The sequence below is a fragment of the Notamacropus eugenii genome, chromosome 1 (genome assembly GCF_028372415.1).
Source record: "Notamacropus eugenii isolate mMacEug1 chromosome 1, mMacEug1.pri_v2, whole genome shotgun sequence".
Classification (NCBI taxonomy): Eukaryota; Metazoa; Chordata; class Mammalia; order Diprotodontia; family Macropodidae; genus Notamacropus; species Notamacropus eugenii.
Window position 1 is genome coordinate 11,104,349 of NC_092872.1, and position 25,652 is coordinate 11,130,000.

General features: G+C 45.4%; 1 protein-coding gene across 1 annotated transcript in view; it reads left to right on the forward strand.

The window, feature by feature from the left end:
* TMIE (transmembrane inner ear) overlaps window positions 1–25,652 on the forward strand; it is a 59,336-nt gene that overhangs the window by 10,018 nt on the left and 23,666 nt on the right. Inside the window, exons 2-3 of the mRNA XM_072653256.1 lie at window positions 12,558–12,696; window positions 12,768–13,778. Coding sequence (XP_072509357.1) covers window positions 13,662–13,778 — 117 coding nt within the window. The 5' untranslated portion in view covers window positions 12,558–12,696; window positions 12,768–13,661. The remainder of the gene's footprint in view (window positions 1–12,557; window positions 12,697–12,767; window positions 13,779–25,652) is intronic.

Consider the following 25,652-nt stretch of genomic DNA (forward strand, 5'->3'; position numbering starts at 1 on the left):
AGAATCATCAGCGTAGAGATGGTAATTAAATGTATGGGAGCTAATGAGGTTGCCAAGTAAATTATGAGGGAGAAGAGAAGAGGTCCCAGGACAGAACCCTGTGGGCAAGCTAAGGTTAGAGGGCATGGTCTGGAAGAGAGTCCAGTGAAGAAGATGGAGGGCGAGTGCTCAAGTGAGTAGGAAGAGAACCAGGAGACAGTAGTGAGTATCCTGAAAATCTAGAGAGAACGAAGAAAGAGGAGGAGAACAACAGGGTGGTCAAGCATGTAGGAATTTGGAAAGAGCAATAACCACAAACCAGGGCTTAATTTACTGTTTTCTTGATGGTTCAGACTTAAAAAACTGATGGGGAAAATGTGAGAAAGGCAGATTAAACTTAAAAGTTGTACTTTTTTTAAAGAGAAAAAAAGAGAGAGAGAGAGAAGGAGACAGAGAGACAGAGACAGAACTCCAGATCTCACCCCACAAGAAGTCTGCCAAAGTCTCTAGCACGGCAAGCTGAGGTTAGGGAAACGATGACGGCCGGAGGCTCTTCTCACTTCGACTTCTTCCCTAAGTCTTTTTCTCCTTTCATGACCTGAGGAGACAATGTGGCAACAAACATCTCACTTGAACTAGAAGTCAGAAAAGCCCAGACACTGAAGAGAGAGGATCTCTGTCCCTCCCTTCCCCCCACCCTCTCTCTCTCTCTCTCTCTCTCTCTCTCTCTCTCTCTCTCTCTCTCTCTCTCATTTGAGTTGTATTACCTTGATCCCAATGAGAGAACTCCTTCAATCTGCACTGTTTATTCTTCTATGCATATTTTCTCTGATTTCAGTTTTGCTACCTCCTTGCCTTAAAGGTTTCTTTGCTCTTTGTTGTGTGTGTTCGTTGTGGAACTGGTGTTTGGTGGAAAGAGTCAAGTTTTGGATAGAAAACTTGGGGTCCTCCTTTCCCCATTAAGAAACAACAATTAAGAGTTCAACTTGAACTTGAAAATAGTACCCCCTAGACTTGCAATATTTAAGGGAGTGGACAGATATAATTCTAGCCTGGTACCCTTCTCTCTGAGGAGAGCAACCGAGCTTCTAGCCACAAACTACTGCTTCCCTTCTTGGCAGGAATTAAAGTCTCCTTTGGAAAAGGGTGGTGGATGGGAGGAGATGCTAGAGATGTGTCTATGCCTGCCTCCCTTCCAGTCAAATAGAGACATCTTATGCTACAAGTGGGGGGTCGGCCTTGCTATGTATGCATGTATTATTTAGGCAAACACTGGAAATGGACAGTGAATTGGGCCCTGGGTTGAACAAAAAGGAGCGAATAGGTCAGATTGTCTTTGGGAAATTGCATAGTTCTTTAATGACTCCCCCTCACCCAAATTCTCCCTGAAACAAGGCCCATTTTTAAAAATCACCAATATTATACTATTGTAATGCCATTACTGTAAATCACAGGATACCACAGCCCCCGAATAATTGAAAATGATCGTTACCTAGTGGGCAATGATAAGTATACAAGTAAGCATGAACACAGGGTGGTAGATTCAGAGCTCAAAGGGAACTTAAAGGCCACCAGATCTAACTACCTCATGTTACAGATGAAGAAACTGAGGCATGGAGAGGTCAAGTTATTTACTCAGGTTCACACAGGTAGAAAGAGTCTGGGAGCGGGGGTTGGAAGGCAGGCCTTTCTGACACCAAGTCTGGAGCTCTATTCATTATTCCCTCCCCTCACCCCTTCAGGCCGTAACACATTATAAACAAGGAATTATGAAGGAAAACTGGATTTAAAAAGGTCTTCAAAAGTGGATGAATGAAAAAGAAAATGTGCTGATCTCATGGCCAGAGCTTCAGATTACTGATGGGCATACCTGAGTTCTGTGTCTCCCCATTCCAGGTCATCCTTCTCTCATCTGCCAGTGCTCTTCCTAAAGTGTGTGTCTGACCATGTTACTCACCCACTTAAGAAACTCCATCCTGCTTCCTGGTGCCTTGAGGGTCAAATATAAAATTCTCTGCTTGATATTCAAAGCCCATAATAACCTCCTCTCCTATTTCCCACACATACTCAGAAATCCAAGGACATTGGCATCCCTGGTGTTCTGAACATGGTACTCCATCTCCAACTCTGAGCATTTTCACTGGCTGCAATTCTCTCCTTTCTCGTCCCCTGTCTTGTTTCCCTGGCCTCCTTCAAGACTCAGCTCAAATTCTGCCTTCTGCAAGACGTTTTCCCTCATTTCACTTCTAATATACTGTGTATATTGTGTACGTACAGAGTTGCTTGAATGTTGTCTCTCCCATTGGAATGTATGCTCCTTGAGAGCAGGGACCAGTGTTTTTGCCCTTTTTTTTGTATCCCCAGTGCTTAGCACAATGCTGGTCACATAAGTTCTTGCTGACTGTGCTTTATTGGGATTCTTATGATGTTGAGAAAAAATGAAGAGGGCTCCCAGCATGAACCTCCATGGTAACCTCATGGGTGGATATGGACTAGAGTGATAAAGGATGGGCTCTACTCTGCACTACTGGAGGGAACACCTATAACAATGAGATCGTAGGTCCATTTGTAAATTTCATAGTACTTCTGATGACCCAAAAATTCTCCCTGTACCAAGGCATATTTTAAAAAATCACCAATATTCTATCACTGTAGTATGATTACAGTAAACCACATAATCTTTCCATCACCTTTCTGTTAGAAGATAGATAGCATTCTTGATCACTGGTCCTCTGGAGCCACTGGAATCACTGAATTTATCAGAATTTTAAAGTCTTCCAAAATTGTTTATTTTAATAATGTCGTTTTAATGTAAATTGTCTTCTTGTCTCTCTTTTCTCCACTCAATATCAGCTCATCCAGGTCTTCCCAGGTTTTCCTAAAACTGTTCTCATCATTTCTCATGGCATTATAGTATTGTTATATTCATATACCATAATTTGTTCAGCTGTTCCTCGCTTGATGAATATCTCCTTTGTTTCTAGTTCTTTTTATTTTTGTGCATATCATCCCTTTTCTTCTTTTCTTGAGTACTTTGTATTGTAAGCCTAGTAGAAGTGTAGCTGAGCCAGAGAGTATATAGACAGTTTAATAACTTTTGGGGCATAGTTCCAAATTGCTTTCCATATTGGCTGGATCAATTCGTAGCTCTACCAACACTGCAACTGCCCCTCCAACATTTGTCATTTTCTTCTTGAATCAGCTTTGTCAATCTGATAAATGGGAGGTGGAATCTCAGAGTTATTTTTCTAATTATTAGTGATTTGGAGAATTTTTAAATATGGTTATAGAGAGCTTGAATGTCTTCACTTGCAAACTACCTGTTCATGTCTTTTGTCCATTTATCAGTTGGTGAATGGCTCTTGTTCTTCTAAATTTGAATCAGTTCTTTATATGTCTTAAAAACAACATCTTTATCAGAGAAACTTGCTGCAAAGATTTTTCTGCAGTTATATATTTCCCTTCTAATCTTAGCTGAATTAAATTTGTTTGTGTAAAAACTTTCAGGTTTCATATAGTCAAAATTGTCCATTTCTTCCCTTCTTGGATCTTTTTTATTGTGTTTGGGAAGTCTTCCCCTTTCCATAGATCTGAAAGGTAAATTCTTCTATCTTTTATATTTAGATCATATATCCGTTTGGAGCTTATCTCAGTATATTGTAGGAGATATTGGTATAAACCTAATTTCTGCCAGTCTACTGTCTGATTTTCCCATCAGTTTTTGTCAGATCGGAAATGCTTAGCCAGCAGTTGTGACCTTTGGCCATGCTGAACTTGAAGGTATGGGGTTTGTTTTCTTTTGTGTGGTGTGTATCTATTCAGTTCCTTTAATGAGCCTTTCTAATTTTTAGTCAATACAAATTGTTTTGATGAATACTGCTTTGTAGGACAGTTGAAGATCTGGTCTTGTTTGGTTTCCTTCTTTTCCCACTTCTTTCCCCTTGAGATTCTTGACCTTCTGTTCCTCCAGATGAACTCTGTTTGCCATTTAAATCCCTATAGAGTCTGACTCCGACCTTTCCAGACTGATCATTTGTTATTCTGCCTTGTACACTCTCTATTCCAGTCAAACTGGTCTATTTGCGTTCTCCATCTGAAGTATTTTCTCTGTTTTCTTCCAACACTCTCCCCATGCTTGGAAAGCCCTCCCTTACTCCCTTCCATCTTTAGAGTCTCTAACTCCCTTCATGACTCATTTTAAATGTCACTTGTGACTTAAAGCTTTTCTCCGTCCTCTCCCCAATTTTTAGTGCCAGTTTCCCCAAATTACTCTATATTTACTCGTGTATTGCTGTTCCTCCAGGAGAATCCAAGATCCTTGAGGACAAGATCAGCTTGCGTTTGTCTTTGTATTCTCAGTGTCTTGTATCAATTTAAAAAATTAATCAGCAAACATTTATTAAGCATGTATGGTGGCTGCAATGGATAGAGTATAGGGCTTGGAGTCAAAAGGACCTGAGTTCAAATCCAGTCTCAGACACTTACCAGCTATGTGATCCTGGGCAAGTCACATAACCATGTTTAACTCAGTTCCCTCATCTGTCGAATGAGTTGGAGAAGGAAATGGCAAACCATTTCCGTATCTTTGCCAAGAATACCCCAAATAGAGTCATAGAGGCAGACATGACTGAAATGAGTGAACAACAACAAACAGCCTGGGCATTGTTTTCGCTCGTACAGCATTTGGCACATAAATGTTTAATCCATATTCATTGAATGAACCCGGATAAGGGATATGTTTTATCTCAACTTTGCATCTCTACCAGGAATAAACACCTAAACAAGTAGGTGTCTATTGAATTGAACTCATTTGGATGTGTAATCCCCCACTAATATGTAAATTCCTGAGGGCAGGAATATCTTCTGTAAAACTCATATTGATGCTGGAGCCTCATCCAGTGCTCTGGCCTCAGTTAAGTTTACTATGTTTCTGGTATTGTCTTGTTGTCATGAATTCAGCAAACCTCCACAAATTTCGTCATTCTTTTATCATTCCCAGTGGATGATTTCTAGATTGGACTATGTTGATTCATTTATTTCAATACTCTCTTTCCCTCTGCAACGGGGATTAAGTGCAAACAAACCCATCCAACATCGGAGGGGTTTGACCACAGTGAGCACTTAATCAAGGGTTGTTGGAGTGAACTTCTAGGTGGTAATCACCTGCTCTGTGTAATCTGATGCAGGTGTCTGAGTTCAAAGAATAATTTGGAGTAAGGAGGCTTTCCTAGAGCTATTAACATCACAAACTATTAGCAGATGCATCCATTTTTAAATAGAAGGCAAGCCCTGGATTGTACACTCGAAGCCACAGGCTAGAGTCAAAATTCTCTGTCTCTCTCTGTCTCTGTCTCTATCTTTCCCCTCCCACTCTTGCTCCCCTAATTTCCTTAGAGATTGTCACTGTGCCTGGAAATTCAGGAAATAAGTGTTTGCCAAACAAGGAGGAGGCCAAATTCAGGATACTGTGTGGGAAGCTCCCACACCCCAGCCTCCTTCCCCCTCTACCTACTCCTCCTCTTCTGCAAGACAAAGGGCTTGGACTGATCCTCTCAAAGGTCCTTCTGGCTTCGAAATCCTGTGTTCTTGGGTCTAAGAGCCCTCCCAGCTTCCACAGAAGAGGATGCCAGGTAGTTGTAGAATAGAAAATTGAAGAAATTCTTCAATCAGGGCAGAAATCTGGACCTCACATTTGAAGGTAGATCCTGTATTTCAGTATTCAGAGGATCTGTGATTTCCTCTATGTGGGAACCCCATCCACCAATACAATTGCAACCCTTCCTAGTGGATGTCTTCTAGAGATGCTGAACCCATAAAATGCATGACCTTGTTATCCACTTGATAGTGAGCTTCTCTGAACTTGAACTACATCTGTCTGGAAAACAGACGTGGAATTCAATATAAAAGGCATGCTTGAAACCATTCGAACCCGAGGCCAGTGCCACATTCCAGAGAGGCATCGTGGTAGGACTTGAGTGAGGTCATACCTGATGTCTTCTTTTTCTACACTAGCCTTGTTTTCTAGGCTCTTAACTCCATACTCTACTATTCATGAGGGAGGGAGGCCTCTACTTCTGTTCCCAGGCCTCACCTCCTCTTGGGGTGGATACCTCCCTTGTTGCTCCCTATTATACACCTGAAAATCCAAAAGATTTTATAAGGCAGCAAGGCAGCATATTTTATAGAGAACTGGGCCTTGAGTCATGAAGACCTACATTTAAATGCCACCTCAGACACTTATTAGCTGTATGATCTTAGGTAGTCACTTAAACATTCTCAGCCTCAATTTTCTCATCTGTAAATGGGACAATAAGACTGCCTGCCTCACAAGGCTGTAGTAAGAACCAAATAAAATAGCATGTGTAAAGCACTCTACAAGCTTTAAAGAACTAGAGGAACGTAAGCTTTGATGATGAGGATGATGATGACAATTAAGGGCTGCAGTTAAGGACAATGCTCTGTTTTTATCTAGCCGAGGCTTTCTCTGTCCAACAAACTATTCATGCCCTAGTTACACCCATTCCTGCTTCCAGGGATGCCCTCTGTCTATGGCTCCCCAGGTGGGAAGTCCATCATATACCAATGGCTGGGATCCCTCCCCCATCTCTATGAAGCCACCTGACCCATCCTGCAGAATGGATCCAAGAGGCCAATAGGGAGCTTGGAGGAACCATGTGACAGGTCCTAGGAGGTGCCTCTTCAAGGACCATCTTGGACTCCCCCCTCTGTTGTGTACTGAAAGCCACAACACCCCATGCTCCCAGGTAACATGCCTGCGTGTCCACCTCTCTTCCAGCCCCAGAAGCCTGCCCAGCTTCCAGGAATTGTTCAGTCTGCTTCCATCTACCTAATCTCTGAATCTGGTTCTAATTCAGGGCACCAATGAGAACTGATTATTAGGGACTATTGTGCACAGTGACAACAGGGACAAAGGTAGGTGACCTGAAACACCTGAAGGGAGTGGAAGAGACCTGTGGTGGAGAAGTAGAACAGGAACAGGGAGCAAATGGAAGGAAAACTGCCCCCCAAAAAGTAGGATAATACAAAGTGTCCCTGGGGTGGGGGAGGGGGGTGTTAGTGCTGATGTCAAAGTCACCTACTTCTGGGGCCCTACAAAGACAACGCTCGAACTCACGGTGTCTGTTCAGAAGCAGGGGTTATCTGTTCACTCTCCATACACTCGTAAATGAATCCTTTCTGTGGTTTTAAAAATTGTTTTTAGTGTCCTTTTAAAAAAACACTTAATTTTTTGTTGACATATTTTATTTTTATATTACTTTCATTTCTGAATATATCTTCCCCTTCCCTACCAAGCGGATTATCCTTTGTAACAAAGACTAAAAATAGAAGAAATAAATGAATTCAGCAGACTAACCAACACATCAATGAAATCTAGTAGTATATGCAGTGTTCCATACTCATAGTTTCCTATCTCTGCAGAGAAAAGGAATTTTCAAATCTTTTCTCTGGGGCCAAGTTTGGTCACTATACAGCATTAAGTTTGGGGATTTTGTTTTTTCAATTTACATTGCTGTAGTCATCATGTACATCACTTTCCTGATTCTTGTAACCAATCTGCATCAGTTCATATGTTTTCCCATGCTTCTCTTCATACTCACCATTTTTATGGCTCAGTAATATTCCATTATATTCATGTGCCACAACTTGTTTAGTCATTCACCAGTCAATCCTCCTCAACTTGCAAATAAACTTATTCTTGAACCTTGTAAACCTTGGTACTTGTAAGAGGAGCTGGTGACTGTGCTTAGGGGAGTCAGAGAAACAAGAGATCCTTAAAGGAAGGGTGATCTGATGCATAGGCCATGTGCATCATCATTTTTTGTCCCTTGCAAGTGAAGAGACTGATGCAGAAAGGTGAATGACTTGCACAAAGTTAATGATGCCAAGATTCAATCAATCCCATATATCTTGACATGTGCTATTAGCACTATAGCTCACTGCCTTTCACATGGTACTTGCCCACAGGAGCTTACTCACTTAGCTGACAGATAGCACAGGGGAATCGAATTTCTTATAATTAAAAAGCAATGTATCACAAGGTGAAAAGTTTTGCATTTAAATACAACTGAATCCAAACAAGAAGAGGGACCATAAATTAAAAGATCAGTGATGATTGGAGTAAATCTGGGAAGGCTTTCTATGAAAGATTAATGTTTTAAACTTTTTTTCCTTGAAAGATTAAATGGATGTTGATCAGTGGAAAGAAGAAAGGAAAAGGTTTCAGATTTTGTGTATATAAGAAGGGAGAGTGAAGGGGCTGGCCAGGCTGAAGTAGGGCATGTGCATAGAGGAACAGTATAGTCTAGGGTTGGAATTATGGCCACTAGGTGGTGCCATAGTGCACAGATTGATGGGCCTGGAGTCAAGAAAACTCATTGTCCTGAGTTCAAATCTGGTCTTAGACACTTATGAGCTGTGTGACCCTGGGCGACTCACTTAACCCTGTTTGCCTCAGTTTCCTCAGTAAAATGAGCTGGACAAAGAAATGGCCAGAGTCTTTGCCAAGAAAATCCCAAATGGGGTCATGAACGGTCAGATACATTTGCAAAGCAACTTAACAACCACTAAGTTTAGACTTGCCAAATGAAAGAGTTTGGACTTTATGCCATGAGTACTAAAGAAAACAAAGGAAGAAACATGGTGACAAAATAAAAGAATGATTCTAATTGGGTGGAGAAAGGAGATAAAGAGCCCTTGGAACCCTGTGGATCCCATAGAGACTGGAAAGGGCCTTAGAGCTCTTGTGGTCGGCTTTCCCACTTAATGCCCAAATCCCTTTTCTTGACAGAATGCTTGGACACTTCCAGGGATGGGGAGCTCAGTACTGTTAAAGGCAGCCCATTCTCCTTCAGCAGAGGTTTTTCCTTACCCTAAGCTGAAACTTGCCCCCTGTAACTCCCCCTTTCCTCTGAGTGCCAGGAGTCCAGGTGAATGTCTAGTCTGTCTTCCTCACAGCCTTGAAGGTAGTGATTACGCCTCCTCTTAATCTTCGGCTCTCCACAATAACCATTATCAGTCTCTGGAACTGATCCTCCTATGCCTGCTCTCCAGCCCCGTCACTGTCTGGATCATCCTCCTCTGGACCTGCTGGGGTTTGTCAGCGTCTTTTCTAAAATGCTCCCAAGACTCAACTAACTACCCCAGACAGGAGTCTGGCCTGGGAATGATGACAAAGTAAAAGGCTAGGCCAGGTTCTTAACCAGGAGTCCATGAATGTTTTTGCTTAAATTTAGATTTTGCAATCTCTCCTATTTTAGGCTTTTACAGGCATTATTCCAAGGAGGAATCTGTCGGCTTCACTGGATTTGTTCAAGGGGCTCACGGCACAAAGACGGTGAAGAACCAGGTTGATTGCAGGAGGATGGGAGGGAGAAGTGGGTCCAACGCTGAGTCACTGGGGCCTGAGGAAGAAGGATCAGCTCCACAGAGGGTGGAGGGAAGGTGCACTGGGCGCTGCAGGGGTGAGTGTAGCCAGAGGTGGCCATGCCCAGGGGTCAGAGTCCGGAGAGAAGAACAGCAGAGGACGAAGGCATGATCCTTCACGCCTCCTTGGCCTCCACGGTCTAGGAGTTTAGGCCTAAAGGACGGTCCAGTGGGAAGTGGGAGGCGCTGCTGGCCTTTGCTGCCTGGGTGACCTTGGCCAGGGCACTTCAGCTCCCCAGTCTCCATCTCCTCCTCTGTGCCAGGGGAGGGCAGCCCTGGACTTCTCCTGTCCCGTGATCTCCAAAGTGGGGCTCAAAGCCCAGTGGGCCATGGCATGGCCCTAATGGGTGGGACTGGGGGAGGGGCAGGAAAACGTGCCACATCCCACCCTCCCACGAGAGGGTGGTGGAACGTTCCTTGGACACGGCTCCATGCCCCTCTTCACCCACTCCCGCGCCCCAGCCCACCTGCAGCGGCTCCGTGTCCCTGCGGGTTCAGGACCTCAGGCTACAGAGACCCGCATTATGGCAAAGGTCTGGCGATGGGCACTCGCTGCTGACATGGGTAGCAGCCCCAGCTCACACTGGGGGTGACCCTCTCGGCCCTGTGGAGGACGCACCGTGTGTGATCGTCTGGTGCACAAGGAGACAGCGGGAGGAAGCGGGAAGGCGAGTGTCTGAGCCGGGCCGGGCCTTGGGCCTCGGGTCCTCCTGACCCCGTCTGGGGCACCCCTCACCGGACCGCGGGGCTGCCGGGAAGGCAGTAAGGGGAGAGGATGGGGGCGGGGACAAGGGAGAGCGGCTGTGCCACGTGCGACACTGCCTTCGCAGCGGGGCCTCCGTGGGGATCCCCTTCCGGTCATGTCACACCTCTGTGTCATGACAACCATGCGATGGACAACGCCTCACCGCGGGATGTCACGTCACAGCATGCGGCAAACGGTAGCATGTGACTCAAGGCACAGACCAATGTCACATGACAGAGTGTCATGTGCCAGACCCGTGACATCATGTGGTGGCATATCATGTGATGCCATGCGCACGCTACAAGCCATGTCACATGGGGTACGCAACACATTACATCACATGATTACCACTGCACATGACAATGTCGAGGGCGCGACACAACGGCCTCCATCACGTGACAGACACGCCACGTCATGTGATGGATGGACACATCGTGCGGCACCGCGTCAGGGACACACAGCAGCGCCACTACAGATGACATGTGACAACATGCCCCTCGCTCCATGAACATGGCACACATGCCACGTCACGTGACGGGCATGCTGTTTCACGTGATGGACACAGGCTTCCACCTTCCTCTCCGGCCTTCCTCTCTCCATCCCCTCCCTTGCCCTCCCCGGAAGCCTCCAAGCCCCCATCACCCCCCACCCCATGCGCTCCCCGGCAGCTCCCACTCTCGCCAGCAGAGGGCGCCAGCGCTCCACCGATAGCAGCCGGACGCGCAGGCGCAGGTGGCCCCTCGGGCTGGGCCGCGGCCCCGCGCTCCGCCCTGGTCAGCCCGGGCCTCCGCCGCCCCCTGCCCCCGCCACAGATGGAGAAGGCCCGGGGCCGGCCTGGGGCCTCCCCGAGATGTGTGCACCAGGCCCTAGGACCCTCAGGAAAACCCCGCCGAGACGAGAGCCGGACCCTGGGCGGACCCGGCTGGGGACTCTGCGCGTGCCCTCGCCCGCCGGGGCCCTTAGCGCGCATGCTCAGAAGCCCCGAGTTCAAATGCTGCCTCAGACGTGAATGACCCAGCGGTGCGAGGCTCCTCCGCCACAGAGAGGGGGCTGGGCTGCTGCACCCCGTCCGGCCTGGGGTGGGGGGGCGGGGGGACCGGGCCTGCAGGGTTATTATTAACCTCAGACGCCTGTATGTGCGATGGAGAGCGTTCTTCTAAAAGCTGCTACATACGTGCACATACACGGGCAACACAGACGTGTGCGCACGCGCATGATCTGGCCCCGCCCAGTCCGACGGCCGTGGAGGGCCCCGCCCACTTTCTGTCGTCATCCCCGCCAGCAGAGATCCGCAGAGAGCACGTGCTGAACACGTGTTTGTTGATTTCTGCTTAGTTCGAAGCGCTCACTTGGCTCCGTCCTACCCTTCTCCCTCTCCCTCCACGCCCGCCCCTGTCACTGCCTCGAAGACTTCCAGCCCACGGGAGAAGCCAGGAGGAGGACCCCAGGACAGACGCAGCCTGCCTCTTTCTCTGGGTGTGGGGGGTCCCCTGGAATGCTTTGGGGCCTTGCTGCTGGGAAGGGCTGAGGCTGGCAGAGCCCGCCGTGGCCTGGGGTGGCTGCGTCTGCCAATGGTGTTCTCCCAGGCCTCAGATAAACAGAATTCTAACGAGAATGTGCCAAGTCTTATCTTCACCCCAGCGCCACCCTGGCTTTGGCCCTCTGACCTCTCACCTGGATGACCGCAGGAGCTCTTGGATCTTGGTCTTGGATGAATATTTTTATCCTTTTCTGTTTTTAATGCTGCCGCATTTTAAAACATAACTTATTGTTGCACAGTGGTATTGCTCTGAATTGAAACAATACAATCCAGATTTTTAAAAAATTGTGCCAAAAGCTCAAGTTGACAAGATGGAAAACAAGCTTTTATGTAGTAGTCTGCTATGCCCCCTTGCCTCTTAAGAGGACCTTATTGTGTATATTTTGTCTGCATGTAGAGATACTGCCAGGTACATTTTAGTACGGATTTGTCATTAAAAGGAGCATGGTACTATGAGTTAGAGAACTGGCACTTTGGGTTTCTCTCTTGGGTGAGTTCTCTCCTGTTTAATGATGAAAGAAGTGTCTCTGAAAGCTCAACATTTTGACCACATTTGTTACGTTTATAGAGTTTTCTTCTAGCGTTCCAAGTTCATGGACCAGTCTGTGACTGGGGGAGGGTTCCATGAGTGGTGGGGTTTAGAATTAATCTGTCTGTTAAAGCCAGCTGGCCCCAAGGCGAATCTTGCCTGGAAATGCATCGTCCAAAGCTTACATAGAGGCTGAGTTTCACTGCCCAGTCTGTGTAGACGCTGCTGGATCCTCCAGCAACATTCTCCCTCCCCCCCTCCTCCTTGTCCCCCAAGCCATCTGAGCTCTGGCTACATCCATTTCTCTCCCTCCTCTCCAGAATCCTGGCCAGGTTCCAGGGTGACCAAAGCTACAGCTGGACAGCCAAGGAGAGCTCAGTGCATGATGCTGATTGCCATGACTACCAATCACAGGCTCCTCCCCCAATCACTGGGGAGCAAAGGAACATGGGCAGTGAGGTAGGCAGTAACTCTCCCTCCCCCCCCCCCAAGAGGTATGGGCAGCCACTGAGATTTTCTTCCTCTTGCAGGGTGCCATAGAGAACCATATTTCACCACCACAGTCAAACCTTTGGTGGGGGGGCTGAACCCTGGAGGAGCCTCCTTTGTGAAGAAGGGTTTCTCAGAGAACCCGAAGAACTTGGACACTTGGACTCATGGGCCAGCTTCCTAGGTATGGAATGCCAGCTTGCACTAGGGTCTTTTGTGCTCTTAAGGCAAAATGTTCATCAAATCATAGCAGAAGTGAGAGGGACCTTAGAAAATACAACATAGAATGTAAAGTTGGAAAATAGAAAATAGAACGTTAGATTCTGATCTGAAGAAACTTGGAGTCTAGACTATAGAACATAGAATATCAACATCGAAAGGATCCTTAGAACACCGAACATACTATATCAGCCCTTGAGAGACTCTAAACTCAATAGAATTTCCAATTTGAAAGAAAACATCTAGTCTAACAGGCTTATTTTATGGATGTGGAAACTGAGACCCAGAGAAATAAAGGAGCTTGTCCAAGGTAACAGAATGAGTTAATGCCACCTCTAGGACTTGAACCCAGACTTTCATGCTACCCTTATCCTGTCTTTGTTTTAAGCCCCCCCAAACAGCTAATGTCCATCTCATGGCATAAATCACTCTCCCATGCTCTTCTCAGCTGGCCTTCCCCCCCCTTTCCTGAGGAACAGGATACTCTTCCACCTCCCTGATGAATAAATGATTCTCCCCACCCCCACTGGGCCAGAGCCACCGGACAGTCAGCAGGCGGCAGGCAGCTGCAGAGACGACGGGTGGGGTGGGGGGGACATCCAGAGGCTGGTAAGCTGCCAGCCATCCCCCTAAAGCTATTCATCACAGAGCAGGCCGAGGCTCTGGTCAGTGGAGAGGTGAGCAGAGAGAGCATCGGAGAGCTGGAGAGAGCCAGGATGTGGGAGCCAGACAAGACGATCATAAGGCGTCAGCCTTTCTCAAGCCCCTTTTCAGCCCTGGCCTTCGGGGTCCTTTCTCTGACTTTTGCCCTAGCAGGGAGCCAGCTGGTGGAGGTAAGACAGATGGAGGGGACACCCAGAAAGAGGAAGGGAAGGGAGAGGGAGAGATCTGGAGCTGCTGGGTCCACCTTGGAAGAGTACAAGATGAAGGAGGTTGGGCAGGCTAAGGCCAACCCCAGGAGGCTGGGACACTTGGTGCCTGTTGCTGCACCAATGTGGAGGTTAGAAGAGAGCTAGCTGAACACAGAGTCCTGAAGCTGAGAGAGGCTGGGAAGGAGAGCCACTTGTATTCTGATTTCTGTAGTCATAGCTTCGTCATAGGAAGACTTTCTATTTCTGCGGCATTTTGGCTTTCAAAAAAAAAAGCTTCCCACAAAATAACCCTGTAAGGAAGGAAATGCTCATCTATTATCCTTATTTTGAATATTAGGAAAAATAGATCCAGAGATGGATGAATGAATGAATGAATGAATGAATGGAAAAGCATTTAAATGCCTGCTATATTTCAGCTCTGTCCTAGGTGCTAGGGATGCAAATACGAAAGTGAGCTGGTCCTTGCCCTCAGGGAGCTTACATGCTAACATGGACAGTAGTGGCTATGGAAGGGAGTTTTGGTCTGGGGGGAGGAAAACGCATAGGAAGGGGGAGTGGTGCCATGCCCTTTCTGAAGCAGTGGTTACAATGGTTCAATTACTATTCCCAGGGCAAGAGGTGGAAAGTAGTTGGGCAGTTGTGGGGAGAATATGCAAGGCATCAGGGCAGAGGGTATGTTGTCCAAGGGGTATGGAGGCAAAGCATGGTCTGGGCTCAACTAGATAGAATGGGTTAGGTGAGATGGGGGAAGCAATTCATCCAAGATGATACAGCCAGTGAGGGCCAGACCCAGAAATCAAACCCAGACCTCCAGTTTCCAAGCCTAGTACCCTTCCCAAGGTGCCATAATGAATGTTAGAATTGGAAGGGACTTTAGCTCATGATGCTTGTCAATGCTGGAAATGATTACCATGAGCTAAGGTTCATTGCCCCAATTTAAGAATGGGACAGTTGAGGCTCATAAAGGAAAGTCACTTACCCAAAGTCACATAACTTATTAGTTTAGAACCAGGAGACAAGACAAGAGGGCAACAAGATGGTCTAGTGGTCAAGAGAACTAGATGTGTAATAAGAGGATATGGGTTTGTATCTCACACCTGCCATTTTAAGCAACTTATGTCATGTTAGACAAGTTATTGAACCTCTCTGGGCCTCAGTTTCCTCACTGGTAAAAAGAAGGGCTTGGACTATATACTGTTTCCTTCCAATGCCAAAATCCTATAGTTCTATTTTCTTTCCTCTTGTAATATATTGTTGCATGTCTCTAAAACAACGGGAAGGGTAGGAGGAGATCTTTGCCTTTTAAAATATGTGGAGACAGACTGACCACAGGCCCAGAATAAGAGTAAGACTAAGTGCTCCCCTTGGGGAAGTCCAATCTCATAGGAAGTGAGGACAGTCTGATTGGGAAGACAATTATTTTTTACTCTGTGATATAATCTATTCTCATGTTAGAGACTGGAAAACTGAGGCTCATAGCTAGGGAATGAGGCTACCCAAATCAGGAACATTCCTCCAACCCCCCAAACTCATAATCCATCCCCCTGAGTTCCATAGCATACTCCTACTTGAACTCCCTCATTTTAGAGTAAAATAGAATAGTCAGGTCCAGCCCACAGGACATCATTTAGGCCTCCCCCAGTCTAGAGATCTTTATCTTGTTCCCAGACTCTAAACGAGATTCCCATCCATATACCTTTTCGTTTTTTATTCCTAAAACATCAGTACTTTCAGTCCAATCCTCCTTACTCCACCTTAAGTTTCTGAGAAAGCAGTGGCCTAGGGGATGACCATCAGCTGGGGATGGGTAAACAAGGTGTGGCATGTGATAGTGATGGAACACTACTGTGCTGTAAGAAATGATGAGCTGGTTGATTTTAGAAGCAGAACCAAGAGAGCATTATATACAGGGACAGCAATATTGTTCGAAGAATAATTATGAACAACCAAGTTATTCTGAGTATTATAATGACTCAAATCAATTATAAAAGACCTATGGTATATCTACCTCCAGAGAAAGAACTGATAAATAGAAGTAAGCATAGGATGGTCTTACATATATTTAAAAATCTGTATCAAATGGTGGCCTTCTCTAATGTGGGGTGAGGAGAGAGGGAGACATTTTGGAGCTTAAAATGCAACAAAATACATAAATTTAATTAAATTTTTTAAAAAGAAAGAAAGCAGTGGCCTAGTCTGGTCCCTCCAATAGTTTCTCCATCAACCCTGGACAAGCCTCAAAGACTCTTTGTCAATAGATGGATGCTAATCCCCAGCAGCCCTAGGGCTTGACTATCTCCTCCCTTAATTCTTAGATTCAGAATGCCAGGAATTGGAAGGAACTCAGTTCATCCTCCATATGAAATGGAATCCCTTCTAGCACACCCCTGACAAGTGGCATCCAGTCTCCCCTTAATGACCTCTCAGAAATAGGGTTGCTCTTCTGGTTTCTAGGGGTCCCTCTTGACCTTTGGTTGACTTGGGATCCAGTGTGTAGACATCTCTTATGCACAAGTGATCAATGACCTTCCATTTTGAAACATGTCTCATGTATGTCTTTTGCTTTTATACCAGTCATCCCTGGATATAGTTCTCCTCTATCACTTTCTATCGCCTCTAACCCAGTTCTTTTTGAATTTTGTCTTCTTTAGTTATAAAGAAATCCAATGAAGCAAAGTTCCCTTCTTCATTCTTCATTGGTAAAGACCCATCTTTCCATACTTCTCTGAACTCCTCACATTTCTCATTTTCTATGACATGATAACATCACATTATATTTAGAGGCCACAATCTGTTCAGTCTATTTCCAAGTGACGGCCGCCTTCTTTGTTCTAGGTTTTGGTTGTCACAAAAAAAAATGCTGTATATTTTCATTCAAACCTCTTTGGGGGTTTATCGCTGTTTGTGAGACAGCTAGATCAAAGGCTATGAATAGCTTAGCGACTTTCCCCACACACTCCTAAGACTGATTCAGTTTGGACAATTTGCTTCTGTATTTATCAGGAAGGAAGGTGAAGGGACTTGAGAGAAGGGACTAGGAGTTTGCTGTCAATACCACTATATCCATACAGCTAACTGTAGCTTCAGTCGTTAAGATGTGCAGAAGTGACAAATGTTACCTAAGCAGTCACCAAACAGATTTCCTATCTGAAAGAGGCACATGAGGCAGCCTTTTCACTTGCTGAATATTGGACCAGTAAAACCTAGAAAGGAAGTATAGACTAGGGAAGGGAATAGGGGACAGAGTTCAGCAGTCAATCAATGAGCATTTACTATATGAAATAAAAAAGTAAGTGAGAAATAGATCCTAGATTTACAGATGGAAAGGAAATTAGAGTCTTCATCCTCAGCCAATCACAGTCCACTGGGGAGATGGGCCGTCACTGTTGTCAACATAACTTTTATTCCCATAATAAAGTAGTTCTCAGAGTCTGGTCTAGGGATACCTGTGGGTGCCTGAGACTATTTCAGGGACTTCTGGAGGGCAAAACAGTTTTCATAATATAGTTATCCCTTCCACATCGTGGGGGTTAGAGCACAGCACCCCCATGATCTGGGAAATGCATGTAAAAATTTTTGGCTCTCATTTTGTACCAGAGAAGTGTGAATTTTTCTTTTTTTTTCATGAGGTGTTTACAGTATCTTATTGTAAAATTTGAGTTAAGTATTTGGCCATAAGCTCTGTGTCATCTGCTGAACTTTGTGTGTTGTCTCTAGCTTCTGCAAAGCTACCAAAAAATTCCCACTTAGTTTCTTACGCTAACCCACAATAAACTGAAACCCACAATGAGGAAAGCTGCCATGTGGCAGGGATAGCTGTAATACTAAGATGTTTTAATTTCTAATATAGTAAATATTAATAAATATAACCTACAGAAACAGAAACTTGGGGAGGGGAGGGTCCTCAATCATTTGTAAAAGTGTAAAGGAGTCCTGAGACCACAAAGTTTGAGAACTGTTGGTATAATATGTTAAGGTCTATAATGTCTTTTCCTCCCTATACCCTGTGAAGTAGGTCTTTGTGGGCTGTTATAGTCAGGGAAGCTCCCTTAAGGAACTGGGCCTTGAAAGAGGGAGAGAATTTGGATGCTTTACTTTAAAAGATCTGTGTCTTCCTCAGTGTGGGCCGCCCCTTCATGGATGCAGATTGCAGTCCCAGGATCATAGTTGTAGAACTGGAAAGGACATCAGCGTCCACTGCTCCAAATTCCTCATTTTACAGAGGAGGAAACCGAGGCCCAGTTATATAGAGAGTCAGTGACCTTCCATGCTTTAGATGGCTCTTCATGAGCCATAGTAGCCAAAAATATCCCATGGACCACATGCCTTTCGGTGATGAATTTCTCTGAATTTAGTCAAGCTGGTCATCTGATGATAGTCACACAGCAGGCCCACAATCTATGCTTGTTGAATTGAATTGACTATTCAGAGCCTTTGAAGCTTGACAGGACACTCCAGAGATTCTGCTGGAAGTAGTGGGGCAGTGGTGTGTGGTTAGAGCCATAGTCACAATCCCCCTCCATTTCAACTTTGTCATAACAATAGCTTGCAATTTTATCTGCTTCAAATTTACAAAGAACTTTCTCTACAACGATGCAATGCCAATGTTCCAAAATGAGATATTGGGGGAAATGCCCATCCCTTTTCAGGACACTGGTCTTCCTCTCAGAGGCTAGCTCAGACCTGTCTCCCTTGGTTTCATTCACAGACAAAATCTGAGAGTGGCCTTGAGAGTCAAGGGAAGTAGCCTGGTCACCTGGTTGGACCTTTCTTGAGGAGGCTGGGCTGTGGATCCTAATGTGCAGGAGAGAACTACCAGGTGCCTGCTAATTCTTTCATGTAGAAGGGGCCCCAGGGGCAGGGGTTCCTTAATAACCTTGAGAACATCAAAGTTTTAAGGATGGAGGAAGAGTGGAAAGTGATTCAACTCAGAAATTAAATTCTACACAGGACTGTAGGTCAGTGAGAATGGCTAGGGAAGGGGAGAGCCAGTCAGGAGAATTATAAAGGAAACTTTTTGGGGGGCATGACAGGTGGCATATCAGAGCCATTGGGTAAGGAAGTGAGTATGGAGCTCAGCTAACGTAGAAGGGGAGCGAAGGGGAGACAGAGACACAGAGAAAAAGAGTCCGGAACAGGAGGAAAGAGAGCACCACAGGGGAGAGAAAGAGACCGGGAATAGGAACAGGAAACACAGAGAAAGGGAGAGAAACAGAGACACTAAGCCAGAGAAAGATCCATAGAGAGAGACAGAGACAGACAAAGTGAGACTGACAAATGGGAAAACAGAGATGGAAACAGACACAAGAAAAGAGACATCAAGTGACAAAGAGGGAGAAGCACTGAGCAAAGACAAAGAAAGGCAGACTAACAGATTGAGAAAGAGGTAAATGGAAGGGAAGAGACCAAACGAGACCCGAGTCGGAATGGGGCTGCGGGGAGTGATGGGGGGGAAACGGAGGAGAAGAGGAGAGTTGGGGATGGACCAGACCGTACTGAGACTTTGGGGGAGATGCAGTGTGGGGGGCCCCTCTCCCCACCCCACCCCCTCAGTCTCCAACCCCCCAGCCTTCCCTGCCTAATTCTGGAGCCAGACCCTAGAGCTGAGTGCTGGGGTTGAATGTCCCTGTAATTAGATCTACACACCCATTCTGGCTGGGGGGAGGGGGAATAGCTCTTCTGAAGCCTGAAATCTGAGGCGGCCCCTTTTCAGCAGCCCTGTGCTCAGCTCAGCCTATCTAAGAGTCTGGCCCATAGCCCCCAGGGCTGTGGGGGGTATAATAGGGCCAAGGGGGCTGACTCCATTGCCCCAAGGTGGGGCTGAGCCCTGGATAAGTCCTTGAGGCAGAGAGGAGACTCCCTCCCCATCCCTTTCCTAGATCCAGGTGTAATACCTTGCTCTTTGGCCAGCCATCCACAGTCTCCTCATGCCCCACTCTCAACCCTGCATACACACATAATTCAGTTCAGCAAATGTATTCAGCACCTAGTACTCCATACATCACTATACAAGTCTCTTTCTATTTACCTGACTGACTGTCTAGTCAGAAACAACACATATACACCTCTATGGTCAAGCATATGTATATGTATATGTATATGTATATATATGTATATGTACATATAGAGAGAGAGAGACAGAGAGAGAGAGAGAGAGAGAGATATGGACAGATGGATAACTGACTGGATGGATGGATGGAATGGATGGATGGATGGGTGGATGGATGGTTGATAGAACATTTGTAAAGTACTTATTAAGTGCCAGACACTGAACTAAGTCCCAGAGATACAAATGCAACGCAGTAAGACAGTCCTTGCTCTCAAGAGTTTACATTCTAATAGAGCACTATACAGCACAGAAAGAGGAAATGAAAGAGGAGAGGGAATGGTGTGGAGACGGGGTGTCAGGGGGAGTGGTGTGGAGACCTGGTTCCAGGAAAGATGAGGCCAAAACTCACCTGTCAGAGTCTGAGCATCCAGTGGCAGAAGGGTCCAAAGTTCTGATGGGTGTAGACTGAGGGCTGGATATACAAAAAAAGGGCAAAAAAGAAAGCTCCTGCCCTCCAAAAGCTCACAATTTAATGGAGGGGAGTAGGCAAGATAACATGCAAACCACCAAATGATACAAGGTATGGACAGGGTAAATTGGAAGGCACCAGCATTGAAATGGACCAGGACACACTTCTTGCTGACGGTGGGATTTTAACAGACTATGGAAGAAAGCCAGGGAAGCTGGGGGTGGAGATGAGGAGGAAGGGAAAAAGAGGAATATGGGAAATGAAATTCTAGACAGATCTTGCTACCTTGAGAAAGATGACTTTAGATAACTGAATTTTGAGTCATTTTTCAGCCATGTCTGATTCTTCATGACCCCAGTTGGGGTTTTCTTGGCAAGGATATTCTAGTGGTTTGCTTTTTTCAGTCCATTTTACAAATGAGAAAACTGAGGGAAACAGAGTTAAGTGACTTGCCCAGGGTCATACAACTAGTAAGTATCTGAGGCTAGATGTGTCACCTAGCTACCTTAGATAAAGAGATGCATTGGGGAAGGAGCCAAGATGGCAGAGTAGAAAGACACACATATGCTAGCTCCAAACCTACAGCCCATAAAATATCTGTAAAGAAGAACTCCCAACAAATTCTGGAGCAGCAGAAGCCACAGAACAATGGAGTGGAGGAGATTTCTGTTCCAGAGAGACCTGAAAACCTGACATGAAAGGTCCGTCATGCACTGGACCTGGAGCCGAGCCCAGTTCTGCCTTGGCCGTGCAGCACTGGGAGGAGCATATCTGAGCAGGCTTCAGGGACGAAATCTCTGGTGGCCGGGCAGGTCCCTCCACCCATGGGTGCCAGGGGTGAGTGAGACGGTCTCTTTGGATGGCCGGGAGGGCAATGGGGTGTCCCCATAACTCAGGCCCCCACAGGAGGCAGCAGTGGAGGTGGCAGCAGAGGCCACAGGGGAAGGGGGCTCCCCAAGCAGGCAGGAGCTCAGTTCTATTGTTGAAGGTCTCCGCATAAACCCCCTGAGGGAACTGATCCCCAAGGCTCCCCTGCCCCAACCCAAGCAGCTGAACTTGATCTCACACTGAATAGCAGCCCCACCCCCGTCCAAAGCCCTGAGGCTGTGAAGCAGCATTTGAATCTCAGACCCCAAGTGCTGGCTGGGCGGATCTGGAGGCATGGTGGGGGTGGAAAGAAAACTCAGAAGGCAAGTCACTGGCTGGGAAAATGACCAGAAAAGGGAAAAAAAATAAGACCATAGAAGGCTACTTTCTTGGTGAACAGATATCTCCTCCTGTCCTTTTGGATGAGGAAGAACAAGGCTTACCATCAGGGAAACACACAGAGGTCAAGGCTTCTGCATCCCAAACACCCAGAATAAATATTCAATGGGCTCAGGCCATGGAAGAGCTCAAAAAGGATTTTGAAAATCAAGTAAAAGAGGTGGAGGAAAACTGGGAAAAGAAATGAGAGAGATGCAAGAAAAGCATGAAAAGTGGGTCAACACCTTGCTAAAGGAGACTCCAAAAAATGCTGAAGAAAATAACACCTTGAAAAATAGGCTAACTCAATTGGCAAAAGAGGTTCAAAAAGCCAATGAGGAGAAGAATGCTTTAAAAAGCAGAATTAGCCCGATGGAAAAGGAGGTTCAAAAGCTCACTGAAGAAAATAGTTCTTTCAAAATTAGAATGGAACAGATGGAGGCTAATGACTTTATGAGAAACCAAGAAATCACAAAACAAAACCAAAAGAATGAAAAAATGGAAGATAATGTGAAATATCTCACTGGAAAAACAACAGACCTGGAAAATAGATCCAGGAGAGACAATTTAAAAATTAGGGGACTACCTGAAAGTCATGATCAAAAGAAGAGCCTAGACATTATCTTCCATGAAATTATCAAGGAAAACTGCCCTGAGATTCTAGAACCAGAGGGCAAAATAAATATTCAAGGAATCCACAGAACACCTCATGAAAGAGATTCAAAAAGAGAAACTCCTAGGAACATTGTGGCCAAATTCCAGAGTTCCCAGGTCAAGGAGAAAATATTGCAAGCAGCTAGGAAGAAACAATTCAAGTATTGTGGAAATACAATCAGGATAACATAAGATCTAGCACCCTCTACATTAAGGGATCGAAGGGCATGGAATAGGATATTCCAGAAGTCAAAGGAACTAGGACTAAAACCAAGAATCACCTACCCAGCAAAACTGAGTATAATACTTCAGGGGAAAAAATGGTCTTTCAATGAAATAGAGGATTTTCAAACATTCTTGATGAAAAGACCAGAGCTGAAAAGAAAATTTGACTTTCAAACACAAGAATGAAGAGAACCATGAAAAGGTGAACAGCAAAGAGAAGTCATAAGGGACTTACTAAAGTTGAACTGTTTACATTCCTACATGGAAAGACAATATTTGTAACTCTTGAAACATTTCAGTATCTGGGTACTGGGTGGGATTATACGCACACACACACACACGCACACATGCACAGAGTGAATTGAATAGGATGGGATCATATCTTAAAAAAATGAAATTAAGAGGTGAGAGAGAAATATATCGGGAGGAGAAAGGGAGAAATGGAATGGGGCAAATTATCTCTCATAAAAGAGGCAAGCAAAAGGCTTTTTAGTGGAGGGAAAAAGAAGGGAGGTGAGAGAAAAACATGAAGTTTACTCTCATCACATCCCACTAAAGGAAGGAATAAAATGCACACTCATTTTGGTATGAAAATCTATCTTACAATACAGGAAAGTGGGGGAGAAGGGGATAAGCAGGGTGGGGGGGATGATGGAAGGGAGGGCAATGGGAGGAGGGAGCAATTTGAAGTCAACACTCTAGGAGAGGGACAGGATCAAAAGAGAGAATAGAAGCAATGGGGGGCAGGATAGGATGGAGGGAAATATAGTTAGTCTTACACAACATGCCTATTATGGAAGTCATTTGCAAAACTACACAGATATGGCCTATATTGAATTGCTTGCCTTCTGAAGGGAAGTGGGGGGTAGGAAGGGATGAAGAGAAGTTGGAACTCAAAGTTTTAGGAACAACTGTCGAGTTCTGTTCTTGCTACTAGGAAATAAGAAATACAGGTAAAGGGGTATAGAAAGTTATCTGGCCCTGCAGGACAAAAGAGAAGATGGGGACAAGGGAAGGGAGGGATGATAGAAGAGAGGGCAGATTGGTGATAGGGGCAATTAGAATGCTTGGTGTTTTGGGGTGGGGGGAGGGGACAAATGGGGAGAAAATTTGGAGCCCAAAATTTTGTGAAAATGAATGTTAAAAGTTAAATAAATAAATTTTTTTTTAAAAAAGAGATGCATTGGCCTTATAGCAGATTTAATAGTGTGTGGATGGTGCCTAGAAGGAGTGGGATACTCTGTGGAGAAAATGATCATGAAGGAAGCTCAGGATGGTGGTCTTGAGTTTGACTCATGCGGCATTTAGGACACCATCACAGATCGTTAGAGGGAAAGTCAGTATGGTCAAAGTGAATGGTAGACAAAACAATTCTGATGGACATAGTGACATTTGAGGGATGTGGTTTTGGAATCTGGCAAAGGAAACGTTAACAGTCTAGCTAGGAGAGAAGTCCTTGAATTAAAGTATCGTCAGCATAAAGGACAGCAGGGCACAGGTGTGAGGGATGGGTACAAAAATTACATAGGATTTGTTAACAGATTAAATCATAAAGGTAGAGGAGCATTAGGCTACCCAGGAGCTCCTGATCTGGTGTGTGGATGGTGTTGGGGTTGCCTTATCTCCAAATTTTCTTGAATCTATATATCACATGTTGCCCTTCCTCACCACCACCCCTTATTCCCATGTAAACCCCTCTAGGGCAGGGATTGTCTGACATAGTCATTGCACTTTCAGGGTCGAGCATGTTTGGCATTTGGTACATGCTTAATAAATGCTTATTGATTGATTAATAATAGAGATGCTCATAGGGCTATACAGATCTAGAAGTTCTTTTACTTTTCTGTTTATCTTAAAATAAAGGAAGGCCACTTAGTCTGCTGTGGTTCAAAGTGCCACATGGGATGAAAACCAAGGAGGTAAGTAAGGCAGAGGTCAGTTAGCCAGGTGGGGCAGTAAATTTAGCTCCAGACTTGGAGTTAGGAAGGCCTGAGTTCAGATCTGATCTCAGACACTGCCTGGCTGTGTGACTCTGGACAAGTCAATTAAACCCTGTTTGCCTCAGTTTCCTCGTCTGTAAAATGATTTGGAGAAAGAAATGGCAAACCATTCCAGTATCCTTGCCAAGAAACCCCATGAAGAGTCAGAAGTGATGGAAAAAAGACTAAAAACAAAGTGTCAAAAGTAGAAAGAAAACAAACAAAAAAAAAACTTCTGCCCTCAAGGACCATGACTTCTAATGGGGGAGATAAGTAGGTACATAGAAGATATATCCAGAGTAGAGGAAGGGAATCTGAAAGGAAAAGGTCTTATTTATTAGCAGCTGAGGAGACAGGGAAAGGTCTTCTGCAGAAGGCAGGAGTTGAGGTATCTTTTCCCCCTAAATTTATTTATTTATTTTTGCTTACATTTATAACCTACCCCTCCTACTGCCTCTCCTCTTATTAAATGCCACCATCCCCCAATCTGAAAAACAAAACTCTCATGCATAGTCTGGCTAAACAAATTCCTACATTGGCCTTGCCCAAAATGCTTGCTTCTCCATGCATGTCCATCACATCTGTAGCAGGAGGTGGGTGGCTCGTTTCATCTTCATTCCTCTGGAGTAGGTTGGTGTTTGTTCTTCATTCTTAAAGATGACCAGGACATCAGAGAGATGATGCCATGACATACAAGTGGATTGGATTTAAGTGAGGGAAGGCTGTGCAAAGTCACCAGCCTCACTTTCACCTCTGGAGTCATCTGGGTCCAGTGGTGAGAAATAGATCAGGGCTGCTGGAGATGGCCCTCCCTCTGGAATAGAGGTGAATCTTGAAGAAAGGCAGGGAAGGTGTAGAAAGAAAGCCTCCTGGGCATGAGGGACAACCAGTGTAAAGACCTGGTGCATTCGAATCAGCCAGTGCAGCAGGATCATGAAGTGTGTGGAGGGAGGAGGAAGAAATGTGAGAAAAGCATGAAGGTTCCAGGAAGGGACCAGATTGTGAAGAGTTTCTAAAAGCAATGAGAAAACCTTAGATTTGGTCCTGAAGCTAAGAGGGAGTCACCATAGTTTACAGAAGAACGGGTCAGAAAATCCCATGGGTCACTGAGCGGAGGATGGGTTGGGATGCTTTGCCCTCTCACCTCTACATCTTGGTTGAAGCTCAGTTTACATCTCACTTTTTATAGGAGGCCATCTCAGTCCCCCCACTTG